Source organism: Pongo pygmaeus, chromosome 10, assembly GCF_028885625.2.
Source record: "Pongo pygmaeus isolate AG05252 chromosome 10, NHGRI_mPonPyg2-v2.0_pri, whole genome shotgun sequence".
Lineage (NCBI taxonomy): Eukaryota > Metazoa > Chordata > Mammalia > Primates > Hominidae > Pongo > Pongo pygmaeus.
The window spans coordinates 107,258,347-107,281,680 of record NC_072383.2 but is presented as its reverse complement, the minus strand read 5'-3'; the positions used below and the strand labels follow the sequence as shown (position 1 = coordinate 107,281,680).

General features: G+C 39.9%; 1 protein-coding gene across 1 annotated transcript in view; it reads left to right on the top strand.

Annotated features, from left to right (window-relative positions):
• CORO1C (coronin 1C) overlaps positions 1–23,334 on the top strand; it is an 83,901-nt gene that overhangs the window by 35,187 nt on the left and 25,380 nt on the right. The window contains exon 3 of the mRNA XM_054442996.2: positions 17,677–17,799. Within this exon, the coding sequence (XP_054298971.1) occupies positions 17,677–17,799 (123 nt within the window). The remainder of the gene's footprint in view (positions 1–17,676; positions 17,800–23,334) is intronic.

The following is a 23,334-nucleotide window of genomic DNA, read 5'->3' as shown; positions in this document are numbered from 1 at the left end:
AAGAGCGCTGCTCTGGCCAGGATAGGATGGGTACGGCCAGGTCTCTGTTAGGTTTTTGGGTCATGATCTCTTCTTCTCTCCCATGAGCTCCTTTGTTGTAGCTGTGTGGTACTTTCTTATACGCAACTGTGTTTCTCCCATTTATTTTAGGATCTGTGTGTGGGAATATTTGGGATCTTGCTTTATTTACATCTGTGAACCATTTTTCAACTCATTTTGCAGTTTTTCATCTAGGGTTTCTTCTCCCCAGGCTGATACATAGCCAGTCTTCTAGATGCATAGGATTAAGAGCTCATTGCCTATAATAGCATATATTAGAGCATTAGGACTTTATTTCTTATAGAACCTAGGTTGATGAGGGCTGCTTTAGAATGTTTCTGTCATGTTTGTTGAGGAAGAGATCTTGATTCATTTCAGTCAGTATTCCACTAATGATGATACTTGGTGGTCTTTTCTTACTGTTCATTATCCAGCTCAGATGTTGCCTTTGATTATTTACTGAAACAGAGGAACTCATCCATTGGGTTCTCTTAGTTGCTTCTTCATACCACTGGTACCACAGCCTGCGTTATCACATTATTAAAATTATTATTCACTTAACGGAGGGAGTGGTTAGAATTATATGCTCTTGATCTCTTGACTCACTTGGATAGAGGATGCAAACTGGGTGGCTGTGTATATGGTAGCCTTTTGTGCAGTTTCTCCAAAAACTTGCCTTACTATATTGTGGTAGGTGGCCTCCCACACTGAATAGGGCTAGCCCGTGTAACCATAGGGTATGGTGGAATTGATGGAGTGTGAATTCTGAGACTAGGTCATAAAAGCCCACTGGCTTCTACTTTGTCTCTTTTGGAGCTGCCATGTTGTGAGGATACTCCAGCAGCCCTGTAGCAAGGTCCATAGGACCTCCTGACGACTGCCAGCACCACCTCAACCAGCCATGTGATGAGCCATCTGGAAAGTGGATCCTGCAGCCCTAGTCAAGCCATCAGGTGACTGCAGCCCTGGCTGACACTATCTCGTGAAAAACCCTGGGCCAGAGCCACCCAGATAAGCTGTTTTTGAATTCCTGATCCTTAGCAACTGTGTGAGTAATAAATGTTTATTGTTTTAATCAGCTGAATTTTAGGATAACTTGTTAATCAGCAGTTGATAACTAATACATATATTCTTAGACTGTATTACGTGACTCATAATGTTAGTTCACACAATTCATATATGAGTAATTCAGAGTGACCTAAAAGGCTTTCTGGTAGTTTTGAACACTATATTTCCACCTAGCCTTTAAGAAAAATCTACATAGAAATATAATATCTATATACATATAAACATTCTTAAGTCCTAAGTGAATAATTGAGGGATTCCTTTCAATAGCAAGAGAAAGTTATGTTATGTGGCTAGATTTTGTTATCCTGTATCCATGGTACCTTCATATAACCTAAAAAATGTGTTATAAGATCATAGTCATTATCTCGTACTTAACTTCAATTGTGTTATTAGTTTTTAGGAAATAATGTGCAATGTTAACATTGATGGGAATAAAGTGATGTTTTATTTTCTTCTTTATAATTATCTGCACTTAAAAATATTTTTTTACAATGAACTTATTACATATTGAGATTTTGAAAAATATTATCAGTCATATTACCAGAGTACATATAAAGAGCTAACTGTTGCTTAAATATTTGTGAAATTTAACACAGTACTTTAGAAAAATCATATTCATTCATTCACATACTCATTCCTTAGTGCCTGCATGTGCAGGGGCCTGTGGTGGGTTCTTGCTTTTTTTTTTTTTTTTTTTTTTTTTTTTTGAGACAGTCTTGCTCTGTTCCCCAGGCTGGAGTGCAGTGGTGCGATCTTGACTCACTGCAGCCTCCACCTCCCAGGTTCAAGCAGTTCTCCTGCCTCAGCCTCATGAGTAGCTGGGACTACGGGTGCGTACCATCACGCCCGGCTAATTTTTATATTTTTAGTAGAGACAGAGTTTCACTGTGTTGGCCAGGCTGGTCTCGAACTCCTGATCCTCTTGCCTTGCCCTCCCAAAGTGGGATTACAGGCATGAGCCACCACACCTGGCTAGGTTCTTGCTTTTAAGAAGCTTCAACAACTGTGCTTGATCTCTCCAGGGGGGTGCTTTGTGCATGAAGTGCTTTAGCACTGGGGTGTGAGAGATCAGTTTCACCCTAGGCTTAGGAGGTAAGGAAGACATCACAGAGAAGGTTCAGTTTGAATTCAGGTTTTTTTTTCTCTGCGTACGAGCTAAAGATGAAACAGAAGAGGAGCCATCCCAACTTTTAAACTGTTAAGTTAGTAGAGGGGCTCTGTCCCCAGAAGGGCAAAGAAGTAGGTGGTAGGCACATTCCTCCTTCAGACTCCAGGATCTCTAGTTTAGGTGGATTTTTATAGTATTGCAGAAATAGAATGTTTGATTGGAAGGGAAACAAATCATTTATGCATAGTGTGAACTAACATTATGAGTCAAAAGAAGCTGAAGGATAGCTTTTTGGTAGAAAATCCTACATTTCTTGACCCTTTCTTTCACTTTCAGTGTGAATTTGGCAAAATTGGTATTTTCCTTGATTGTTATGGGGAAAAGAACTAGAATAAGCACTGTTTTATATTTTAGAATCATTGTTTTAACTAGATCAACACGGCGTCTTTCCTTTGTATCATCTTTAGGAGAAAGCAGTGACTTCTGTCACATTCATAGAAATGAGACTGCAGAATGTCAGCAGATCGTACATGGATAGTCCCCTTCATGAACAGTGTCTCCTTTTTTTCACTTGGTAGGGTGGGATCATTCCTCTGTTCTACAGTTGTAGAAATTGAAACTCAAATTGAGTGGTTGTCCAAGACTGTGAGGTTGTTTGTGGATTAGAACTTAGGTTGCTGAGTCCTTATTTGATTTGTACATGTATATTTTTATTAATTTTTTTTCTACTGAGTATGAACGAATTTTTTTTTTTTTTTGAGGGGTGGGTATAGAATCTGTGGTCTAGCCAGGCGCGGTGGCTCACGCTTGTAATTCCAGCGCTTTGGGAGGCTGAGGCAGGTGGATCACCTGAGGTCAGGAGTTTGAGACCAGCCTGGCCAACATGGTGAAACCCTGTCTCTGCTAAAAATACAAAAATTATCTGGGCATGGTGGCACATGCCTGTTGTTGCAGCTAATTGGGAGGCTGAGACAGGAGAATGGCTTGAGCACAGGAGGCGGAGGTTGCAGTGAGCTGAGATCGCACCATTGCACTCCAGCCTGGGCGACAGAGCAAGACTCTGTCTCAAAAAAAAAAAAAAAAAAAAAGAAACTGTGGTCTAATGGACACTGAATCCTTTGCATTCTTTCTCTGGGATTAGAGAGTTTAATAACAAAAACAGTAACTTGTCAGGGCTTTCATTCTGTCAGCTCAGAGAATTGTCTTAGGTTTGGAAAGTACTTGGTCTATACCATGCCTTGTGAGGACACAGTGACAGTGATGAAATCGCAGCAGTTCACATTTGTTGCGGGCTTCCTTTAAGTGCCAGGCGCCGTGCTGATAAGTGCCTTCTTTCATGGGCTACTTGAGAGGGAATGGCAGTCTCCTGACAGTGCTTTTCTGTGTGATCCACAGTCTCTGCCAGCACCTGCTGGATTTGCATTGGCTGCATGTCCGCCTTACTGTGCATTGCTGACAGGCAATTTCCATTTCTACACATTGCGGTACTCTGTTTTAGACAACAGTGGCAGTGCCGGTAGCCCTTTGTACAGATGTGGACATTTGGCACTTGGTAGCTTTGGTGTTAGGGGCAGAGGATTTTGTTCAGAGCCAGCCAGTGTCCTGACATGTCGTGGGATGCCCATTCACTGCCTCCTGAAATAGATTGTCTGATGCCTGGAGCACCTTCAACTGCCAAGTGTATGGGCCATGAAAAGCTGGGGGCAGGACTGGGAGGGGTGGAGGATGCAGGGGGAGGGCACCAGGTGCAGAACAATGACTTCCAAATTATGTCACGAGCTGCCAGCCACACGAGCGCGGCCTGGCCTCATTACCACATGAAGTGCCACAGAAGGGCCTTTTCATTTTCTCCTAGTGACTGTGTTTTCCACAGTTTTGCTGGGAAGGGTGGGGTGGGCACCCTGCTCACCCCCAGTTAACAATGGAGCACAGAGTCCTGGCAGAAGGAACTTCCCAATGTACCCCAGGGCTATTTTTGATGACAGTGAGTGGCTGTGACTCACTGAGTGTGTGCCCTGGCAGATGATGGTTTCCACCCCACCCCCTCCCCTGGAGATGAGCAGGCAGCCTTTGTGCGTTTTCTTGGCCAGCTTCTCCTGCTGCTGCAGTTCACTGATATGTCCACAGCAGCCGGCCCGCAGGCCTGACAGGGCTCTGACAGTGGTTTTTACCATATATGGCCATCAGAGCGCTGTGGCTGTCAGCCGGCCAGGATAATTTCCTTCCTTTGCTTTGATTGGCTGCACGGGTGGCTCAGAGAATGGTGGGATCTGGGAGTGTGTGGTGAAGAGAAGCCACTGAGTCAAGTGCAAAGAACGTTTAACTCTTTCCTGGGTTTGTGGAGTGTGACGGTCTGTGCTAAGCAGGCTGGCAATTGCTGCCAGCAGAAGCCCTCAGTGTGTAGACATGGTAACCCCAGTCTGGGAAAGCTGCTGTATCTCCGGTAAAGAAAGGTATCTAAATACACGTTACTCTGAAATAAACTCAAGGTGTCATGAACACATTTCTGGAGTTACGGTTTTGCCCAGAAGCCACCTTAAAACCACATGTAGCAAATCATCTGCTCCTGCCAAGTTGAGTGTCTTTGCCAGTTGGGGGTGGGACCTGAGTTGAGTCTGGGGAAGACTGAGCTGAGAGGGCGTGTGGTGGGACACATGTCTGCTTTCTTGGAGGAACAGTGACTTGGGTTTCATTTCTGGCTGACTGAATTGAGTCTATACTGCAGTCCTCTTGTGTGAACTGACTAAGCCATGGAGCCCAAGGCATTAGCCCCCCCCACCCCCCAAAAAAAGTTGTAATATTTTTCTGTTTTTCATCTCCACTTCAAGGAGGGTGGATTGTCATTCTGAGGCCTGTGGATTAAACCAATACAGAGCTGCAATGGGAAGGGTTAGCCCTGGAGTTCTTCACCGTTCACAGAGGGTTTCAGTAGATCAATCTCCAGTGTCATTTGCTTACTACGAGGGCTTAGACAACCAGTTTCTCTATTTTCTGATTTGATATTGAATGCTTTAATTTCCCATATTGCATTTACATCTGTAGTTCTTTTGCTTTTCAGCTTTTGCTTTCTAGCTCAATTTTATTTTAACTAGATTCTACCTCATCTTGGGTTCCAAGTTTTTATTTGTTCTCAGCCCAGAAGCATCATATGGAATTACTTGTCTGCAATAATGAGCAGAAAGTATTAGGTTTTCACTTTATAAATTCTTTAAGTCAGGAAGTTAGGAAATACAGCTACTCTGGTTGCTATCGCATATTTGGGCAAGGTTGAGTAAGGAAATGTTAACTTTTCCGTGTTTTTGCTTTCTGATAATAAAATGTTTGTAGTTTTACAATAACTTCCTCAAGTTCTTAATTGATTTTTTAAAATATGGTCTATTCAGTATTAAACCCAGTTTTTAGAGAGGATCTGTGATGCAAAAATTATTTGCTTGGCATTTTCACTTCTGTCCAAAAAGACTGCTGTTTTTTACTCACAGGCAGGTGAAGTCTCTGTAGGCCCATACTCCCTCTCCCCAGCAGCTTTTGTTTCTAGCTTACTTTACCTTACAGAGTAACTCAATCTGTAGGGTTTATTCCAGAGCACCTCCTTTTACCTCAAGGATGGTGTTTCTGGTTCACTTAAAGTAAAGCCTCCTCAGAATGTTTTATTCCTGGGCCATGAGCTGTCACTCTCAGGGACCAGCCTGTGCACAAGTCATATATTGTGTGCACCCGTCTTTTTGGTCTGCTGCTGAGTCTCTGTTATTCCCATGCCGCTGTCCCCTTGTCCCATGACCACAATCACTCTAGCTCCTCCCCGTGGAGCAGCGGCTTAAGAAATTTCAACAAAACATGTATCCACATAAATAATACTGTCATAAGAAAAAGGAAGTTGAAAAAAATGGAAAACCCACTTCAATAGATATCCTTTTGACTCCTTTGAACTCTGCACAGTGTGAATGGAGCCCTTATGCTTGGGCTGAAAACTTTTCCTCTACTTCTGAGCACATGTGTGACTTAACATTCTCCTTGCTGAGTTGAAGAATTCTCAGTATGTATCACCCAAAGCCAAAAATAAGTTATGATTGAAATTTGGGCACATAAAGTGATTTTGATACTCATTTTTTCCTAAAATGAAAACTTAGATGAATATTAGGTAGGGATTTGAACAATGTGGAAATCTTTAACTGTTCCTTGAGTCAGGTCATGTAAAGTATCTTTGCTTGCCTTCCCCAGGATGGGTTGGAGGCTCTTAGGCCCTTACATCTTCGGGTGGTGTAACCAGTCTGGATAATAGGCATAGAGGACTGCAGATCAGGAGTTGGAAAAGTACTAGAAGTGAGACAGCTGCCTGAGTTGGATTAGATAAGGGAAACCGTGTAGAAAGCAGTCTGAATCCAGCACCCTAGGAAGGTGTGGATTTATATGATACACTCCAGAATGCAAACTTGAAAGAAATTGTATGTGGGATACCTTGAGCTTCTTAAAGGGGAATATTTGATTTGACTTATCACTCAAATGAATGTGTCACTTTTTATCACCATGGGAATTTATTACTTTGTGAAAACATACATTAGTTATGAGAGAGAGTAAGCCTGCTGGGTAAAGCGTTGTGCGACTTTAACATAATGTTACATTTCCTTTCTTGCAGGAACCAGTGATTATCAGATTGATCCATCTTTTTTTGTTTTTTCAGAGATGGAGTCTCGCTTTGTTGCCCAGGCTGGAGTGCAGTGGTGCGATCTCAGCTCACTGCAACTTCCACCTCCCGGGTTCAAGTGATTCTCCCACCTCAGCCTCCCAAGTAGCTGGGATTACAGGTGCCCAACACCATGCCCGGCTAATTTTTTTTTTTTTTCCTGAGACAGAGTCTCACTCTGTCGCCCAGGCTGGAGTGTAGTGGTACGCTCTCAGCTCACTGCAACCTCCGTCTCCCGGGCTCAAGCAATTCTCCTGCCTCAGCCCTCCCGAGTAGCCGGGATTACAGGCATGTGCCACCACAACTGGCTAATTTTTGTATTTTTAGTAGAGACGGGACTTCACCATGTTGGCCAGGCTGGTCATGAACTCCTGACCTATCCGCCTGCCTTGGTTTCCCAAAGTGCTGGGATTACAAGTGTGAGCCACCGCGCCCGGCCTGTATTTTTAGTAGACATGAAGTTTCACCATGTTGGCCAGGCTAGTCTCCTGACCTCAGGTGATCCACCTGCCTCGGCCTCCCAAAGTGCTGGGATTACAGGTGTGAGCCACCGTGCCCAGCTTAGATTGATCCATTTTAACACCAATTGGTAGTGTCTTCAACCACAAACCAATATGTGGGTCAGAAATAATTATGTAAGGAATCATTCTTACATGAAGAAACAGTCATTCTGAATGATCTTTTGTAATATGTAGGACATATTGGAAGCAAAATTCCCAATGTTGAATTTTGAGAGTTTGGGAAGGTGAACATGGCTGCGGTACATGTATAATACACCACTAGCTGCTTTAAAAACACACCCAAGCACAGAACTTAATATTGAGACGCATCTGTCAGAAATTTTCTGTACATGTTTGTGTACATAACAGTTTTTTTATTGTACTCAGTAGTGCCCTCAATATATAGGATGAGTGTACTTCTTAAATGTGGATTCCTTTTTAGAAGGAGATGTGAGATTGATAAATAAGATATACTGGGCTGGGCACGGTGGCTCACACCTGTAATCTCAGCACTTTGGGAGGCTGAGGTGGGCAGATCACCTGAGGTCAGGAGTTTGAGACCAGCCTGGCCAACATGGTGAAAAAAAATACAAAAATAGCTGGGCGTGGTGGTGTGTGCCTGTAATCCCAGCTACTCAGGAGGCTGAGGCGGGAGAATCGCCCATACCTGGGAGGCGGAGGTTGCATGCAGTGAGCTGAGATTGCACCACTGCACTCCAGCCTGGTTGACAGAGTGAGACTCCGTCTCAAAAAAAAAAAAGGTCAGGGGGGATACATTGTGAATAAGTGGAAGCTGTTGTGATTTTCCAGTAAGATTGATAGGAAATACCCTTACAACTAAGAAATATCATTTCTTCTTTTTTCTCAGTGTCACCCAGGCTGGAGTACACTGGCGCGATTTTGGCTCACTGAAACCTCTGCCTCCCAGGTTCAAGCGATTCTTGTGCCTCAGCCTTCTGAGTAGCTGGGACTATAGGCACACACCGTCATGCACGGCTAATTTTTGTAATTTTGGTAAAGATGGAGTTTCATCATGTTGGCCAGGCTGGTCTCGAACTCCTGACCTCAAGTGATCCACCTGCCTCAGCCTCCCAAAGTGCTGAGATTACAGATGTGAGCCACTGCACCTGGCCTTATTATTATTTTTTTGAAACAGGGTCTTACTCTGTCACCCAGGCTGGAGTGCAGTGGCGTGATCATAGTTCACTGCAGCCTTGACCTCCTGGGCTCAGGTCATCCTCCCACCTCAGCCTCCCAAGTAGCTGGGACTACAGGTGCGCACCACTACACCTGACTAATTTTTATATTTGTTTATAGGGACAGGGTTTCACTGGATTTCTTAAGGTTTATGTTGAATTTAGTGTGCCTAAAGAGGAATGTTTTTTGCTAAGTCATTTAAGTTATGAACTTTCCTTTTATAGCAATTTGATAAAGTTATATTTTTACTGATGCTTACATTTTGATTTTCATTCACCTTCTCCCCGCAAAATGCCTATTGGAGGAAATGTTGCCTAACTCTGTGAGTTTAGTTGAAGTATCAGTCTCCAGGAACTCGGCTATGTTTTAGCTACTTCAAGATTTTTAAGTGTTTTCCCCAAAGCAAATGATAGTGCTTGTATCTGGGACGGTTTCCACCACGGTGAAGGTTGCTGGCTGGAACATGCTCGTAAGACATCACCCTCAGCTCTGGCCAGCCACGTGGAAATTGTGCCATTACACCTCTCTCTTATGCCAGCTGTATACGTGCTTTGGAAGCTGAATTTTCCTTTCGGCTCATGTTGCTTGGCTCTGGGCAGGCTGTACTGGATCTTTCAGATAATAATGTCTGTGGGCCAGTGTCCTGACCTATTTCACCAGTGTCCCACGAGTTTATGAACTGGCTCTGGAGCAGAGCCTTTGGGAAGCTTGGTGCTGGCCATTTTTGCCACTTGTAGGGTTGACGTGCTAGTAATCCCAATCATTTGGAGTTTTAGCTAGAAAGGTATAACAAAAGCTATCCTATGGCATGTGATTGGGACTAGTAAGTAATCAATGAATCAAAATTTATTTAAAGCAAGGAGTCTAAATGGCTATTACATTTTCAGCTAAACTACTTCAATTCCATGCCAGAAAAGTAGTAATATTCCAGATTAAGCAACAGAGGTGATTTATCCCTAGTGAAATAGTGGACTGATCTGTTAGTAAAGTTTTTCTATCTCTAAGCCTTAGAAGATTGGTGAGAGTTTCTTAAATAATTCATTTTTCAGTTTAAAAAGATATCTAAAAGCTGGCTTTAATTCTTGTACATCTTCCTTTCAGCCTCTGCATTCATTTAAATTTGCTGCTTAGAGGTTCAGGTAAACTGTGTTGTCACCATGACGTGGTGGATGTCTTTCTGAATGGCCCCTCACAATCTAGCTAATTATACATGGATTCTGTGGTTGATTCACTACATGATAAATGAGTATGTGTCGTGCAGACGAATGAGAATTGTGTTCTCATTAGATCCTAGTGCAAAATGTCTTTCAGAATGATGTTTCCTCATCTTTACCATATAAGGCTGTTATTAGTATGGTTTCCTTTAATCTCCATGAACTGGAGCCCTCAGCAGTTTGTAAGTGCCCAGCTTTGCATTTTTAATAACGTATGCTGATTTGGTGAAATATGTTGTTGTGCTTTTGTTTTGATTTGATTATGAGTAAGAAGATACTTAGAGGTATAAGCCCTTGAAAGCAGGATAGCTGATTCTTGACTGTGTGTTTGTGAACATCCAGCATGCCAAATAATCAGTGTACCTTTAAAATGCCATCTACCCCCATACTCTCTTCACATTTTTGTTCTTTTATCACTGTCAGATATTTAGTCAATTGCTTTTCTCTGGTGCTACAGTAGAATACTACTTTCTCTGTTTTATTTAAGGATTTATGATGATGTCACAACCAGAGGAAGCAGCTGCTTGTAGAATATCATTTTTTATTAACTCTGTGTTTCTGATGGCCAATTGCCAATAATTTTTAACGTTAGTTGTGTGCCTTTTTTACAACCCATGGCATAGTGGAAATTTTCTTTCCCTATCCAAATCTAGTATGGTTGGTCAGTGATATTTTAGATCTTTACTTCTTGACTTTCTCTGTGCCTCAGTTTCTTTATTTGGAAAATAGGGTAATAAAGTTCCCACATCTTAAAGGTTGTCATGAGGACAAAGTTATCAAGGTCTTCAGACAGTTCCTAGCTTGTAATTTAAGTACTTAAAAAGTGTTAGCCATTGTTATTATTTGTTTTGATAGAAAGGACGGAAATAGGTGGCAGTTGCTCTTTCAGTGACATTCAGGTTCCAGAGAAAATGTTGAGCTCTAGTACTTTCAGGCTGTGGATTTATTGGGGCTGAGCTGGGAATGGCAGTAATGCTTATTATTGTTCTCAGATATCTTGACTGAAGAATACTGGTGAATAGCTATTAACTTTTAGCCAGGGTTATTTAATTTTAACTTCAAAAAAGAAGTCATTTAGTAAGAAGCTTCTTAGTATGTAATTAAGAACAACTAGTGCTAGTACTTCCAGATTCCCCTCAAAATTGCTTTGTGTTTGAACAAAAGCGCTTCTTAGCCCAGATTGGAAAAAAGCATTTGGTGTTCTTGGAAGTTGAGAGCTCAGTACTATACTTGGCCATCAAGGATGCCAAATGTGGTTTCCTGAGCAGAGCCTAGGAATGCAAAGACCCTGATGTAAAACAAAACAATTCAGGTAGAAAAGCTTTTTTCCTTGGGAGTAAAAAAAAATTTTAATGCAAATTTAATAATAATGCATTGGTGTATTTCTTAACTTTATTATATTTTAAATTCTTTTTTTCAAAATAAGATGTATCAAAATAATAGGACACACGTATTCACAAGATTAAACAGATGTTAATATTTTGCCATATTTGTTTCATATCTCCCCTTTTTGAAAAAAGTAATAAAGCATAACAGATACAGGTAGAATACCATTCTTACTTATTTTCTCCTTCCCCAGAGGTAATCTTTTCTTCAAATATGTATCATATTTTTATTACATATATGTTTATCTGTAACATGTACTTTTATTTCGTGTGCCTTAAACTTTTATGTAAATATGTATTCCCATACTGGAGGACAGTGAAATTGCTTCTGCTTTTGCCACTATTTCCAACAATGCGGCAATAAATATTCCTCTTGTACAAAATATGGGAGCATCTCTCTCACCCAGACCACCTAGAAGTGGCATTGCTGGGCTGGACATCCTCACCTCTACCTGTTACCAAATTGCTCTTGAAAGGAATTGTAACAAGGTGTTCTGTAAACAGTTTATGAGTTCCTCTTTCCTGACATCCTTGTCAGCACTTATATTTAGACTTTTACATTTTCACCAGTTTTGATGAGTATAAAATGTGACCATGTTGTTTTAATTTGCAGTTCTCTAATTATCAGTGAGATTGAAGTATCTTTTCACACATCTATTGCGTCTTCAGATTTTCTTCGCTGTGAGTTCTCTGCTCATGTAATTTGCCCATCGTTCTGTTTGGTTGTTGATTTTGTTGGGTATGTATGTTGCATACCTCTTCCTGCACTTTGTAACTTGTCTGTTCATTTACATTTTTAAAGAACAACTCACACTGCTGAATTTGGTTTGCTTTTGTTGCTGTTTGTGAGGAGCTTTGCATCAGTATTTATAAGTCATATAGGCTTCAATTTTTCTCCCTTATACTGTCCTTTGTATCAAGGTGTTACATTCCTTATATGATGAATTCAGTGGCACTTTTTTCTGTTCTCTGGAAAGCTTTGTTTGAAATGATCTCTTCCTTGAATATTTGGTGACACTCACCTGTAAAACCATCTGGGCCTAGTGTTTTTTGGTGTTTGTTGATTGATTGATTTATTGGGAGGTGGTGATGGGTAGAGTTAAACTACTGATCTTTTATGGTTATGGATCTAATTTACATTTATTTATTCTTGAAAATCTTTTGATGTTACTTTTACTTCTGTGAGATTGTGTATTTCATCTATTCAATTTTATATATATTGTCAAATGTTATTCCTAGTATTTTCATACTCTGTAAATTTCTACTTTATTTGTAAGTTATGTCCCTTTTAAAATTATTGGTATTCATTTGTGCCTTATCTCTTTTCCTGATCTATCCAGTTTAGTTGATTTTTAAATTTATTTTGATATTTATTTTTTTCCACTGACTTCTTTTCTTCCTTTTTTTTTTTTTTTTTTTTTTTTTTTTTTTTTTTTTGGGACGGAGTCTTGCACTGTTGCCCAGGCTGGAGTGCAATGGTGCGATCTCAGCTCACTGCAACCTCTGCCTCCCAGGTTCAAGCAATTCTCCTGCCTCAGCCTCCTGAGTAGCTGGAATTACAGGCACCCACCACCATGCCTGGCTAAGTTTTTGTATTTTTAGTAGAGACGGGGTTTCATTATGTTGGCCAGGCTGGTCCCGAAATCCTAACCTCGTGATCCACCTGCCTTGGCCTCCCAAAATGCTGGGATTACAGGCATGAGCCACTGCACCTGGCGTCTTTTCTAATAATTTTACATTCTTTGGATGTACTCTGTTCATTTTCTAACTTCTCAAGGTAGCAACTCAATGCATTCATTTTCAGTCTTTTCTACTATATGCATTTAAGACTGTCCATTTTTCACTAAGATCTGTTTTAGTTGTATCTTGCACATTTGGATACGTTGTATATTGCTCAGTTTTAACTTTTATTCTGTTATCCATTATGATTTTTTAAAAACTGAATTATTTAGTAAATTAAAATATTTTCAAATGTACTGGAGATTTTTGGTTTATTTTTCTATTAATTTTTAATTGTATTGCATTATACTCAGAACATGCTCTACCTGCTATTGACTCCTTGGTATTTTTTGAGATTTGCTTTGTGGTCTCCTAATTGATAATTTAAAACAAATTAATGTTTAATGTATGTTTGAAAAAAGTATATTTTTAAATGTTAGGTACAAGGTTATATATATTCATTAGATCAAAGTTGTTAATTTTTATAAAATCTTCTGTATTCATATTAATTTTGTCTGTTTAATTTCTTAAATCTTTGTTGAAATCTCTTACGATTACGACTTTGTCATTTTCTTCTTCAAGTTCTGTCAACGTTTGCCTTAATTATTTTGAAATTGTATGGTTAGATGAATTACAGTTTATAGTGGCAATATAACTTTCCAGTGAATTGTTTCTTTAGATGTCAGGTAGTGACATTAATTGCTAATAGTGCATTTCACCTTAAAGTCTGTTTGTTCTGGTATTAACTACCAGGTATACTTTTTAATATGCCCCCCTCCTTTATTTGCCTTTTGGTGCCATTATTTTTTTAAAATATGTTTTGTAGCTGGATTTAATCTAATCTGAGAGGCCTTGTCTTATCTAGTGAGCTTAATCTTGCATTTACTGCAAATCATGATTTATAGTTGGTTTTATTTCTACCATCTTTGTGCTTTCTAGTTTTCATGCTTTTTTTCTTAAAAAATTTGTCTCTGCTTTTCTTGAGTTGTATTCATACTTTCTTTGGTCCTTTTTTTCTTTTTATTTTCTCTTTCTATTGGATTAAGCCAGTTTTTAAATTCTAGCTATTCTAGTACACCTCCACCCCCACCCACCCCCAGAAATTATACATTCTCTCTCTTTCCTTTTCGTATTTACTCTGCATTTGGACATCTTTATTTAAAGTCTAAAATTAGTCAATTTTTAAGTCTGATCATGTGCCTTTTACCTTAAATGGTATTGTTGTCTAATATTTTCTGTCTTTGTAAAATCTGTACTCCAAGTAGGTATTATTAGTACTGTTTTACATAGTACCTGTTTGTATTTGCTTTATTTATTTATTTGCTCACTGTTGTTTTGCTATACCAGTCTGTTTTTCTACTTTACTTTCTTTTCCTGAAATGAGTCCTTAAACTTAATTCTTCAAAATTAATATAGCAATTCTTTGAGCCAAATCTAAGAATTTAATTTTTTGAACAAGGGTTTACCCATGGTAAATTCTGTCTCTTTTTGTCTACAGTGTCTTTTGTTTGCTTTTTTCTTGTCATCATTCTTGGATGATAGTTTTTCTGGGTATGGAATACAAGGGTGGTGGCTTTTCTTAGCATTTCCAAGATATTTTCCATTTCTTTGTTTCTCTGATTGCTTCTGAGAAGTGTGCTCACAATCAGTCTGATTACTCTGTCAGTAGGTAATCTGTCCTTTCTCTGTTGTTGCTTCTGGGATCTTCTCTTTGTTTTAGGTGTTCTAAATTGCACTAGGATATGAATAGATAAGAATTTGTTTTCACTTATACTGCCGGAGGTGGGATTTGTGCCTCTTAAATCTAAAGACTTATGCATTTAATTGAACCTGAAAAATTCTCAGCCATTATCTCTTTAATTTTTGCCTCTGTTCCATTCTTTTAATTCTCTCCTTTTGGTTTGTCTATTTAAATGTGTGTCAAACTTCATTCTGGCCTTCCAGCCTTAGTATGTTTTAAGTTATGAAATATCACACATTCAAGCCACGCGTGGTGGCACACACCTATAGTTCCAGCTATGTAGGAGGCTGAGGCAGGAGGATCTCTTGAGGCCAGCAGTTCAAGGCTTCAGTGGGCTATGATTGTGCCTGTGAATGGCCACAGCATTCCAGCCTAGACAACGTGAGACAAGAACAAGAGAGAGAGAGAAAGAAAGGAAGGAGAAAGAGAGCACACATTTAAAAGAGTTACTATATCTATACTTTAATAATTATATAATAATTATTAAATAATTATGAAAAATAGGATGAACACCTGTGATCCCAATACCATCAGCTTAAGCAACAATATTACCTGGGGTAGTAACTCAAGGATGCAAGTGAAATCTCCATCTTACCTGCATGATTTTTGTGAGAATGCAGTGAGATAAGCAAAACCACGTGGCTTAGACTTAGTAGCTGGTCATTCTTTAAGGAGAGACAACATCAGAAAGTGGTAGATTCCAGCATTTGTTAAATTTTGGGTAATGTTTATTGAATACTTAAGTGCTGGGACAGTACCACGTTCTTTACCTTGATTGTTTCATTTAGTCCTCACATCAGCTCTTAAGGAATAAACTGTTAAACATTCTAGTTTTATAGACGAAGAACTGAGGTTGAAGGATGGAGTAATTTGGCTAGGACTTCACAGCTAGAAGATGGCAGAACCATGACTACACTCTGGTTCTCAGCCATTTATGCTTCGCCGCCTGTAAATGAACTGTGTGGCTCCTTCCTGTGACACCCAGATTCTATATGATATGGTGTTCATTGGAATTTCCTTTTTTGAAGTCCTTTTTTGGTGATGCGTTTTGGAAGATCCAAACTGGGTTGCAAGGGAAAGTGGAGGAACGTGAAGAAACCTAGGCCTTAGGTCTGTAAACAGGGCCATCTTCAGGCCTCAACTGAGAACTTACCTTTTCCAGAAGAAAACCTCTCCAGAGACTGTGACCCCACAAACCTGCTTGAATGTCTTCCTTCTGTGTTCCTATGTGGCACCATAATTGGCTGTTTAAATGTCTCTCTCCTCTCACGGGGCTCCACATTTAGCCAGGACCAGACTGCCTTGTTCACGTCTGTATCTCCAGCACTCAGCACAATGTCTGGTCCATAAAAGTTCACAACACATTTGTTAATTCTTAATGATGGAGTAAATTATTGTACTAGAAGAACTAATAATGTGACAGCTTTTATTGGATATTTTATTCCAGATACTGTGGTTAAATTTTTTACATATTTTACAGATAATTATAATACTGAATTATGATTTATCTAAAAGTGTTCTCTCATTTAATCCTTACGGTAATTGTGGGAGTTAAGTATCATTGTTAACTATTTTACAGATGACGAATGAGCTGAAGCTTAGAGAGATTACATGACTTGTCTGAAGTCACCTGTTTAATCAGTAGAGCCTGGATTTGAACCCTTACCTGTCTGATTCCAGAGTCTGTGGTCTTTACACGTTAATGTTCTGCTTCCCTGGAGATTTGCACAGTCAAGTCAAATTGGAGAAATCGTAGAAATTTCTGTTCTTGAAAAATTGCTAAGAAGCCTGCTCCAGTGTTGGGATGATTTGCCATATAAGAGCAAAAACAACAAAAAATAGATTAAGCCATACGTTGCAGTGATTCCTTTCTGTGCACCTGCTCTTAGAGCATACACAGCTTCAGCGTGGACTGGCATTAAGCTATTTTAAAAAGGAAACCACTTTCATGCACCTGTTGTTAACAATAGCAGTTGTCTTAGTTGACACAAAATTGGTCTGATAACCCTGGTTGGCTTGCTAGATTCAAATGTGTGACATGAGCAAATTGTGGTAGCTATTTATGACCAACATTAAGCATTTTATTCTTAATCAGATGTGGAACTGGCTAATGGGTGAGGTCTAAGTTGATGTTAACTAGATTGGCTGGCTGGCATTTCTGTTGATTGAGGATAGCAGAGAGACTGAGACATTAAAATGTAGTAGGCTCTTTAGGCCCTAATGATAGCTAAAGCTTTTCTTTTTTTTTTTTTAACTTTAACTTTTTAAATTTTCTTTTTTTTTTTCTTGTTTCTTTTTTATTTTTTTTGAGACAGAGTCTTGCTCTGTCGCCAGGCTGGAGTGTAGTGGCACGATCTCAGCTCACTGCAACCTCTGCCTACCAGGTTCAAGCGATTCTCCTGCCTCAGCCTCCCGAGTAGCTGGGACTACAGGCTCACACCACCACGACCAGCTAATTTTTGTATTTTTAGTAGAGGCGGGGTTTCACCATGTTGGCCAGGATCTCCTGACCTCATGATCCACCCGCCTCAGCCTCCCAAAGTGCTGGGATTATAGGCGTGAGCCACCGCGCCCGGCCTTTACATTTTAATAGTGCCATTCATTTCCAGAACTGGTAATTTATATATTTGAGGATATTGTCTTATTGTATTAACATTTTGAATAATACCAAGGTTTAGGGGTTTTGTTTTTTTTTTAAAGCCATGGAACATCCTTTTAATTTACAATTTGGCTATTTAGAATTGTATTTTGGTAAAAAGACTTTCATATTCTCTTTTGCTGTGTCTGCTAGTGCAGTTGATTACATCTTTTTGGTTCTAGGGATTTGGATTCTTGTAATTTGATGGCGTGTCCTTGGTAGTGGCTTTTTCTAGAAGTGAAAGTTCATATTGACTATATGATGTCATCATATCTAGAAAATTGACAGTTTTGGGTGGAGGTAATAAATGAGAAATGGGCCTAAGAAAATGTATAACGTCTGTGGTGTTGATGTTACATAATAGGTTTGTTTCTCTCTTCTTTCAGACTGGTCGAATTGACAAATCCTACCCTACAGTATGTGGCCACACAGGACCAGTGCTGGACATAGACTGGTGCCCACATAACGATCAGGTGATTGCCAGCGGTTCAGAGGACTGCACGGTCATGGTAAGCTCCCAGGGTGTTGTGTGCACACAGGCCGGTGAGACTCACCTACTGCTTTCAAAACCATGTGTGTGGGTATGTGTGTATGTATAGAGGCTTGAAAAGCAGAAAGTTAAAGCAGTTTTGACTGTCTGTTGGGTTTTACAGTAATTTACTACGTTTAAGTTTAATTACAGATAATCCTTTCAACAAGCCCTTAAATCAAAAGGTTGTACTGCAGTGTCTTTTTTTTTTTTTTTTGAGATGGAGTCTGGCTCTGTCACTCAGGCTGGAGTGCAGTGGCATGATCTCGGCTCACTGTAACCTCCACCTCCCGGGTTCAAGCAATTCTCCTGCCTCAGCCTCCTGAGTAACTGGGATTACAGGAATCTGCTACTGCATCTGGCTAATTTTTGTGTTTTTAATAGAGACGAGGTTTCACCATGTTGGCCAGGCTGGTCTCGAACTCCTGACCTCAAGCGATCTGCCTGCCTTGGCCTCCCAAAGTGCTGGGATTATAGTCTTTTCTGTGAGTGTGTTTGTGTATGTGCTTATTGACAGTTGACTTGTTCTCTGTTGGAAGCTTTTAGGGAAAGTAAAGTGACTTTTCAGTAATTCTGTAATGCCATTTGACCACATGAATTTCCCCTCGCCCCAAAAGGAGAGAAAAAACTGAAACTGCTGGCACAGACTGTACAAGACGGTGACGTAAGATGCCAAAGTTATGCAGATAAAATGGGATGTGTCATAGGTGGTAAAAGAGTTTTTGCAATTGCTTGTTTCCAAGCTAATGGCAGAACTGTGTTCTGTCCAGTGGACCCTGGTTAAGAAAGTCCTTTTCATAAAGATATACAAACAAAAAACGTGAAAGGTGAATTAAGTACTTTACATTCCCTCCTTTAGTTTCCAAAAGTAGGTTATGTGTGAAACAAGGCTTTGGAATACTTTTTAATGTGATTTCTTGTCCTTAGTTATGATTTTTAACTTGAAAATGTGATTATTGGTTTGGATCAGTTTTTAATGCTAGCCCAAAATAGGTTGAAAAGGTTAGGCATAAGCACAAATGGGAGTACTGCTGCCCCTGAAATAAGGGAAGATGGTCTCTAATTAATTTGTAAGCAGTCTCGCACATGTCAGGTAGACAGCTTGGAGAACCATGCTACTTTTATTTTCCTGTCTATTGGCTGTGGACTGAAACATTGTTTGGAAAGCTTTATTAATTAAAATTATTTTACATAAACACAAATTAATTCCTGAACTGTGTCATTTAAACATTTACCCGCTTTTCCTCATGGGCTTTTGGCTGGGAATGTCTCCTCCTGTGGTCTCATAATTTTGGCAGCTAAAGCATATTAAGGAAATAAGCTGCTGTGAAAGGGAATTGTTCTGTTTAATGTGCCTTGCTAAATTGATCATTTTAATGGCTATGGACACATTTTGCTAAGAGAAAGGAATATTGTTTAGACCTGATGCCAAAAATTTTTTTTTTTGGGGATGGAGTCTCACTTTGTCACCCAGGTTGGAGTACAATGGCGTGATCTCAGCTCATTGCAACCTCTACCTCCCAGGTTCAAGCGATTCTCCTGCCTCAGCCTCCTGAGTAGCTGGGATTACAGCCCTGTGCCACCATGCCTGGCTAATTTTTATGTTTTTAGTAGAAACAGAGTTTCATCATGTTGGCCAGGCTGTTCTCGAACTCCTGAGCTCAAGTGATCCGCCTGCCTCAGCCTCCCAAAGTGCTGGGATTACAGGCATGAGCCACCACACCTAACTCTGATGCCAGAATCTTAAACGGAGAGTCTGAACCTCTTTTGAAGAAGCAGGTTTGATCCATCTCTGGCTCTCCCTGTCTCTAGCATTACTGGTCACGTTATCCTTTTAAAAAAAACAGTGTGTATTATAAAACAGAAAAACACACCAAATAGTTAAGTGAAAATAGTTAAGCAGACTCAGGGAGTTAAGTGATTTATGACATAGCGAACACCATGTAACCACCTTCCATGTCAAAAAGTAGAACTTTCCCAACCTCCTCAGACTTCTCCATGTGCCCCATCCCAGTCACAACACCCCTCCTCCCTCTCAAAGTAACCACTCTCCTAACTTTTGTAATACTCATTTCCTTGCCTTTCTTTGTAGTGGTAATCACTCAGGTGTATACCTCTAGACTCTAGATTGGTCTTGCCAGTTTTAAAAACTTGATATATAGTCTTTTAAGTCTTAATATAAAGATTCCTCCTTCATCATTTTCTTTTCCCTACAATTTATCTATTCAAAAGCCCTGACCTTTGACTTGTGCTTTTCAACCATCTGGATTTTGCTGATTGTACCCTCATGCTGCAGTTCAACTTGCTCCTCTGTCCTCTGAATTTCCTGCAAATTGGCAGCTGGAACCTGAAGTGCGGTCAGATTCAGGTTCTGTCCTTTTGGCAAGACTGTATTGTTCACGTTATGTTCTTCCATATGCTAGGAAGCACATGATGTCACAATGTCTGGGTTTCATTCTTTTTCCATTTGTGCATTCTGTGCCTATATCCAGTCATTCACTAGGGGTTGCAATATGGTGACAGTAAATTCTGTCATTTTGTTTTCAATTTTTAGCTGGTAAAATTTTATAAGATAATGTCCTCACTTACTTACTATTTAGTTACCAAATAGTATAGTTCATTTAGGAAATAAACTTTTATTTACCCAGTTCTCAAGATAATGAATTGATTCTCTGTCATCCTCAGAAGGTGACAAATTAGGGTTTTTTTTTCCCCCGTTCTTTTCATTTTGAAATTATGGATTTGAACATATTTGATGGGTTCAATCCATTATAATTCTTATCTCAAAGCTGACTTTCTCGCCTTTTCCCATGGAAACATCTTCAAGATTTCTGAATCCTTTTGAAATGACCCTCGTAGTCTTTGATAGATAGATTCCTTGCTATGTGATATGTTGAGGTGTTTCAGGCTCACTTTGGACATCCCTGCCCAAGCCATTTCTTTCAGAAGTCCTGGTTTATTTTAAAGGAAAATTATATCTATTAAGTATGCAGTAGCATTATGTCTAAACAAATATATATATATATATACATTAATTTAAAAATACTGTATTACCAAAGAGAGTGTAATCTTTGCTGTGGAGGGTTTCCCCTCAGTGTTGATGGCTGCTGACTGATGAGGGTGGTGGCTGCTGAAGGATGGGCTGGATGAGGCCACGACAGTAGAGTTTGTCATGTTGATTGACTTGGCCTCTCACAAAAGCTTTCTCTGTAGCATGTGATGCTGTTTGATAGCATTTTACCCACCATAGAACTTCTTTCAAAATTGGAATCAGTCCTCTCAAACCCTTTTGCTGCCTTATCAACTAAGTTTATGTAAGTAATATTCTAAATGTTTTGTTGTCATTTCAACAGTGTTCACAGCATCGTTACCAGGAGTACATTCCATCTCAAGAAACCATTTTCTTTGCTTATCCATAAGGAACAACTCCTCATCTGTTCAAGTTTTATCATGAGATTGCAGCAATTCACTCACATCTTCAGGCTCCACTTTTTATTCTCTAGTTCTCTATTTCCACCATATCTACAGTTACTTCTTCCACCAAAGTCTTGAACTCCTCAAATGTTGATATTTTGAACTCCTTCCACGAATCATGAATTTTTTTATTGTCACCTAAAATGGTGAATCCTTTCCAGAAGGTTTTTTTTTTTTTTTTTTTTTGAAACGGAGTCTCGCTCTGTCGCCCAGGCTGGAGCGCCAGTGGTATAATCTCGGCTCACTGCAACCTCCGCCTCCTGGGTTCAAGCGATTCTCCTGCCTCAGCCTCCCGAGTAGCTGGGACTACAGTCATGTGCCACCATGCCCGGCTAATTTTTTGTGTTTTTAACAGAGATGGGGTTTCACCGTGTTAGCCAGGATAGTCTCCATCTCCTGATCTCGCGATCCACCCGCCTTGGCCTCCCAAAGGCGTGAGCCACCGTGCCCAGCCCAGAAGGTTTTTAATTCACTTTGCCCAGATCCATCAGGGGAATCACTATCAGTGGTAGCTGTAGCCTTATGAAGTGTATTTCTTAAATAATAAGATCTGAAAGTCAAAATGATTGTTTGTTCCAAGGGCAGCAAAATTGATGTTAGCAGGTGAAAACAATGTTAATCTCCTTGTACATTTTCATCAGAGGTCTTGGGTGATAAGGTGCATTGTTGATGAGCAGTAATATTTTGTAAGGAATCTTTTTTTTTTTCTGATCGGTAGTTCTCAATGGTGGGCTTAAAATATTCAGTAAACCATGCAGTAAACAGATGTGCTGTCATTCATGCTTTGTTTTTCCATTTCTAGAACATAGACAGAATAGGTTTAGCATAATTCTTAAGGGCCCCAGGATTTTTGGTGCGGTAAATGAGTATTGGCGTCAACTTAAAGTCACCAGCTGCGTCAGCCTCTAACAAGACAGGCAGCTCATCTTTTGAAGCTTTGAAGCCAGGCATTGACTTCTCCTCTCTAGCCATGAAAGTTCTAGATGGCATCTTCTTTCAGTAGAAGGCTGTTTCATCTACATTGAAAATGTGTTGTTTAGTGTAGCCACCTTCATCAATGATCTTATCCAGACCTTCTGGATAACTTGCTGCAGCTGCTGCATCAGCACTTGCTGCTTTCCCTTGTACTTTTTGTATAATGGAGATGGTGTCTTTCGTTAACCTCATGAACTAACCTCTGCTAGTTTCCAAGTTTTCTTCTGCAGCTTCTTCACCTCTGTCAGCCTCCATGGAATTGAAGAGAGTTAGGACTTTGCTCTGGATTAGGCTTTGGCTTAAGGGAATCTTCTGGCTGGTTTGTATTTCTATCCAGACTACTAAAACAAAGGCTGTTTTTGCTTTTTTATCATTCATGTGTCCACTGGAGTAGCACTTTTAATTTCCTGAACTTTTCTTTTGCATTCACAACTTGGCTAACTGGCTTAAGAGGCGCTTAGCTTTTGGCCTGTTTCAGCTTTCGACATGGCTTCCTCACTAAGCTTAATCATTTCTAATTTTTGATTTAAAGTGAGAAATGTGCAACTCTTCCTTTCACTCAGACACTTAAAGGTCATTTAGGGTTATTAATTGGCCTAATTTCAATGTTGTTATGTCTCAGGTAATAGGGAGGCCCAAGGAGAGGAAGAGACAGGGATACAGGGAGAGCAGGTGGTGGAGCAATGAGAAAACACACAGTGTTTATCGATTAAGTTCACTGTCTTATATGAGTGCAGTTCATAGTGCCCCCAAACAATTACAGTAGTAACATCAGACATCACTGATCACTGTAACAGATACAGTAATAACAAAAAACTTTGAAATGCTGCAAGAATTGCCAAAATGTGACAGAGACAGTGAACATACGCTGTTGGAAAAATGGTGCAGATAGACTTGCCTTAGGGTTGATACGAAGCTTCAGTTCGTTTAAAAAACAAAAAACACCACCACAATATCTGTGAAGTGCAGTAAAATGAGGTATGCCTGTATTTACCTAACCTCTTTAATATTAATTACATCTGCATCTCCTTTCTTTCATACAGAGAATGCAGGGTCTTAGGGATAC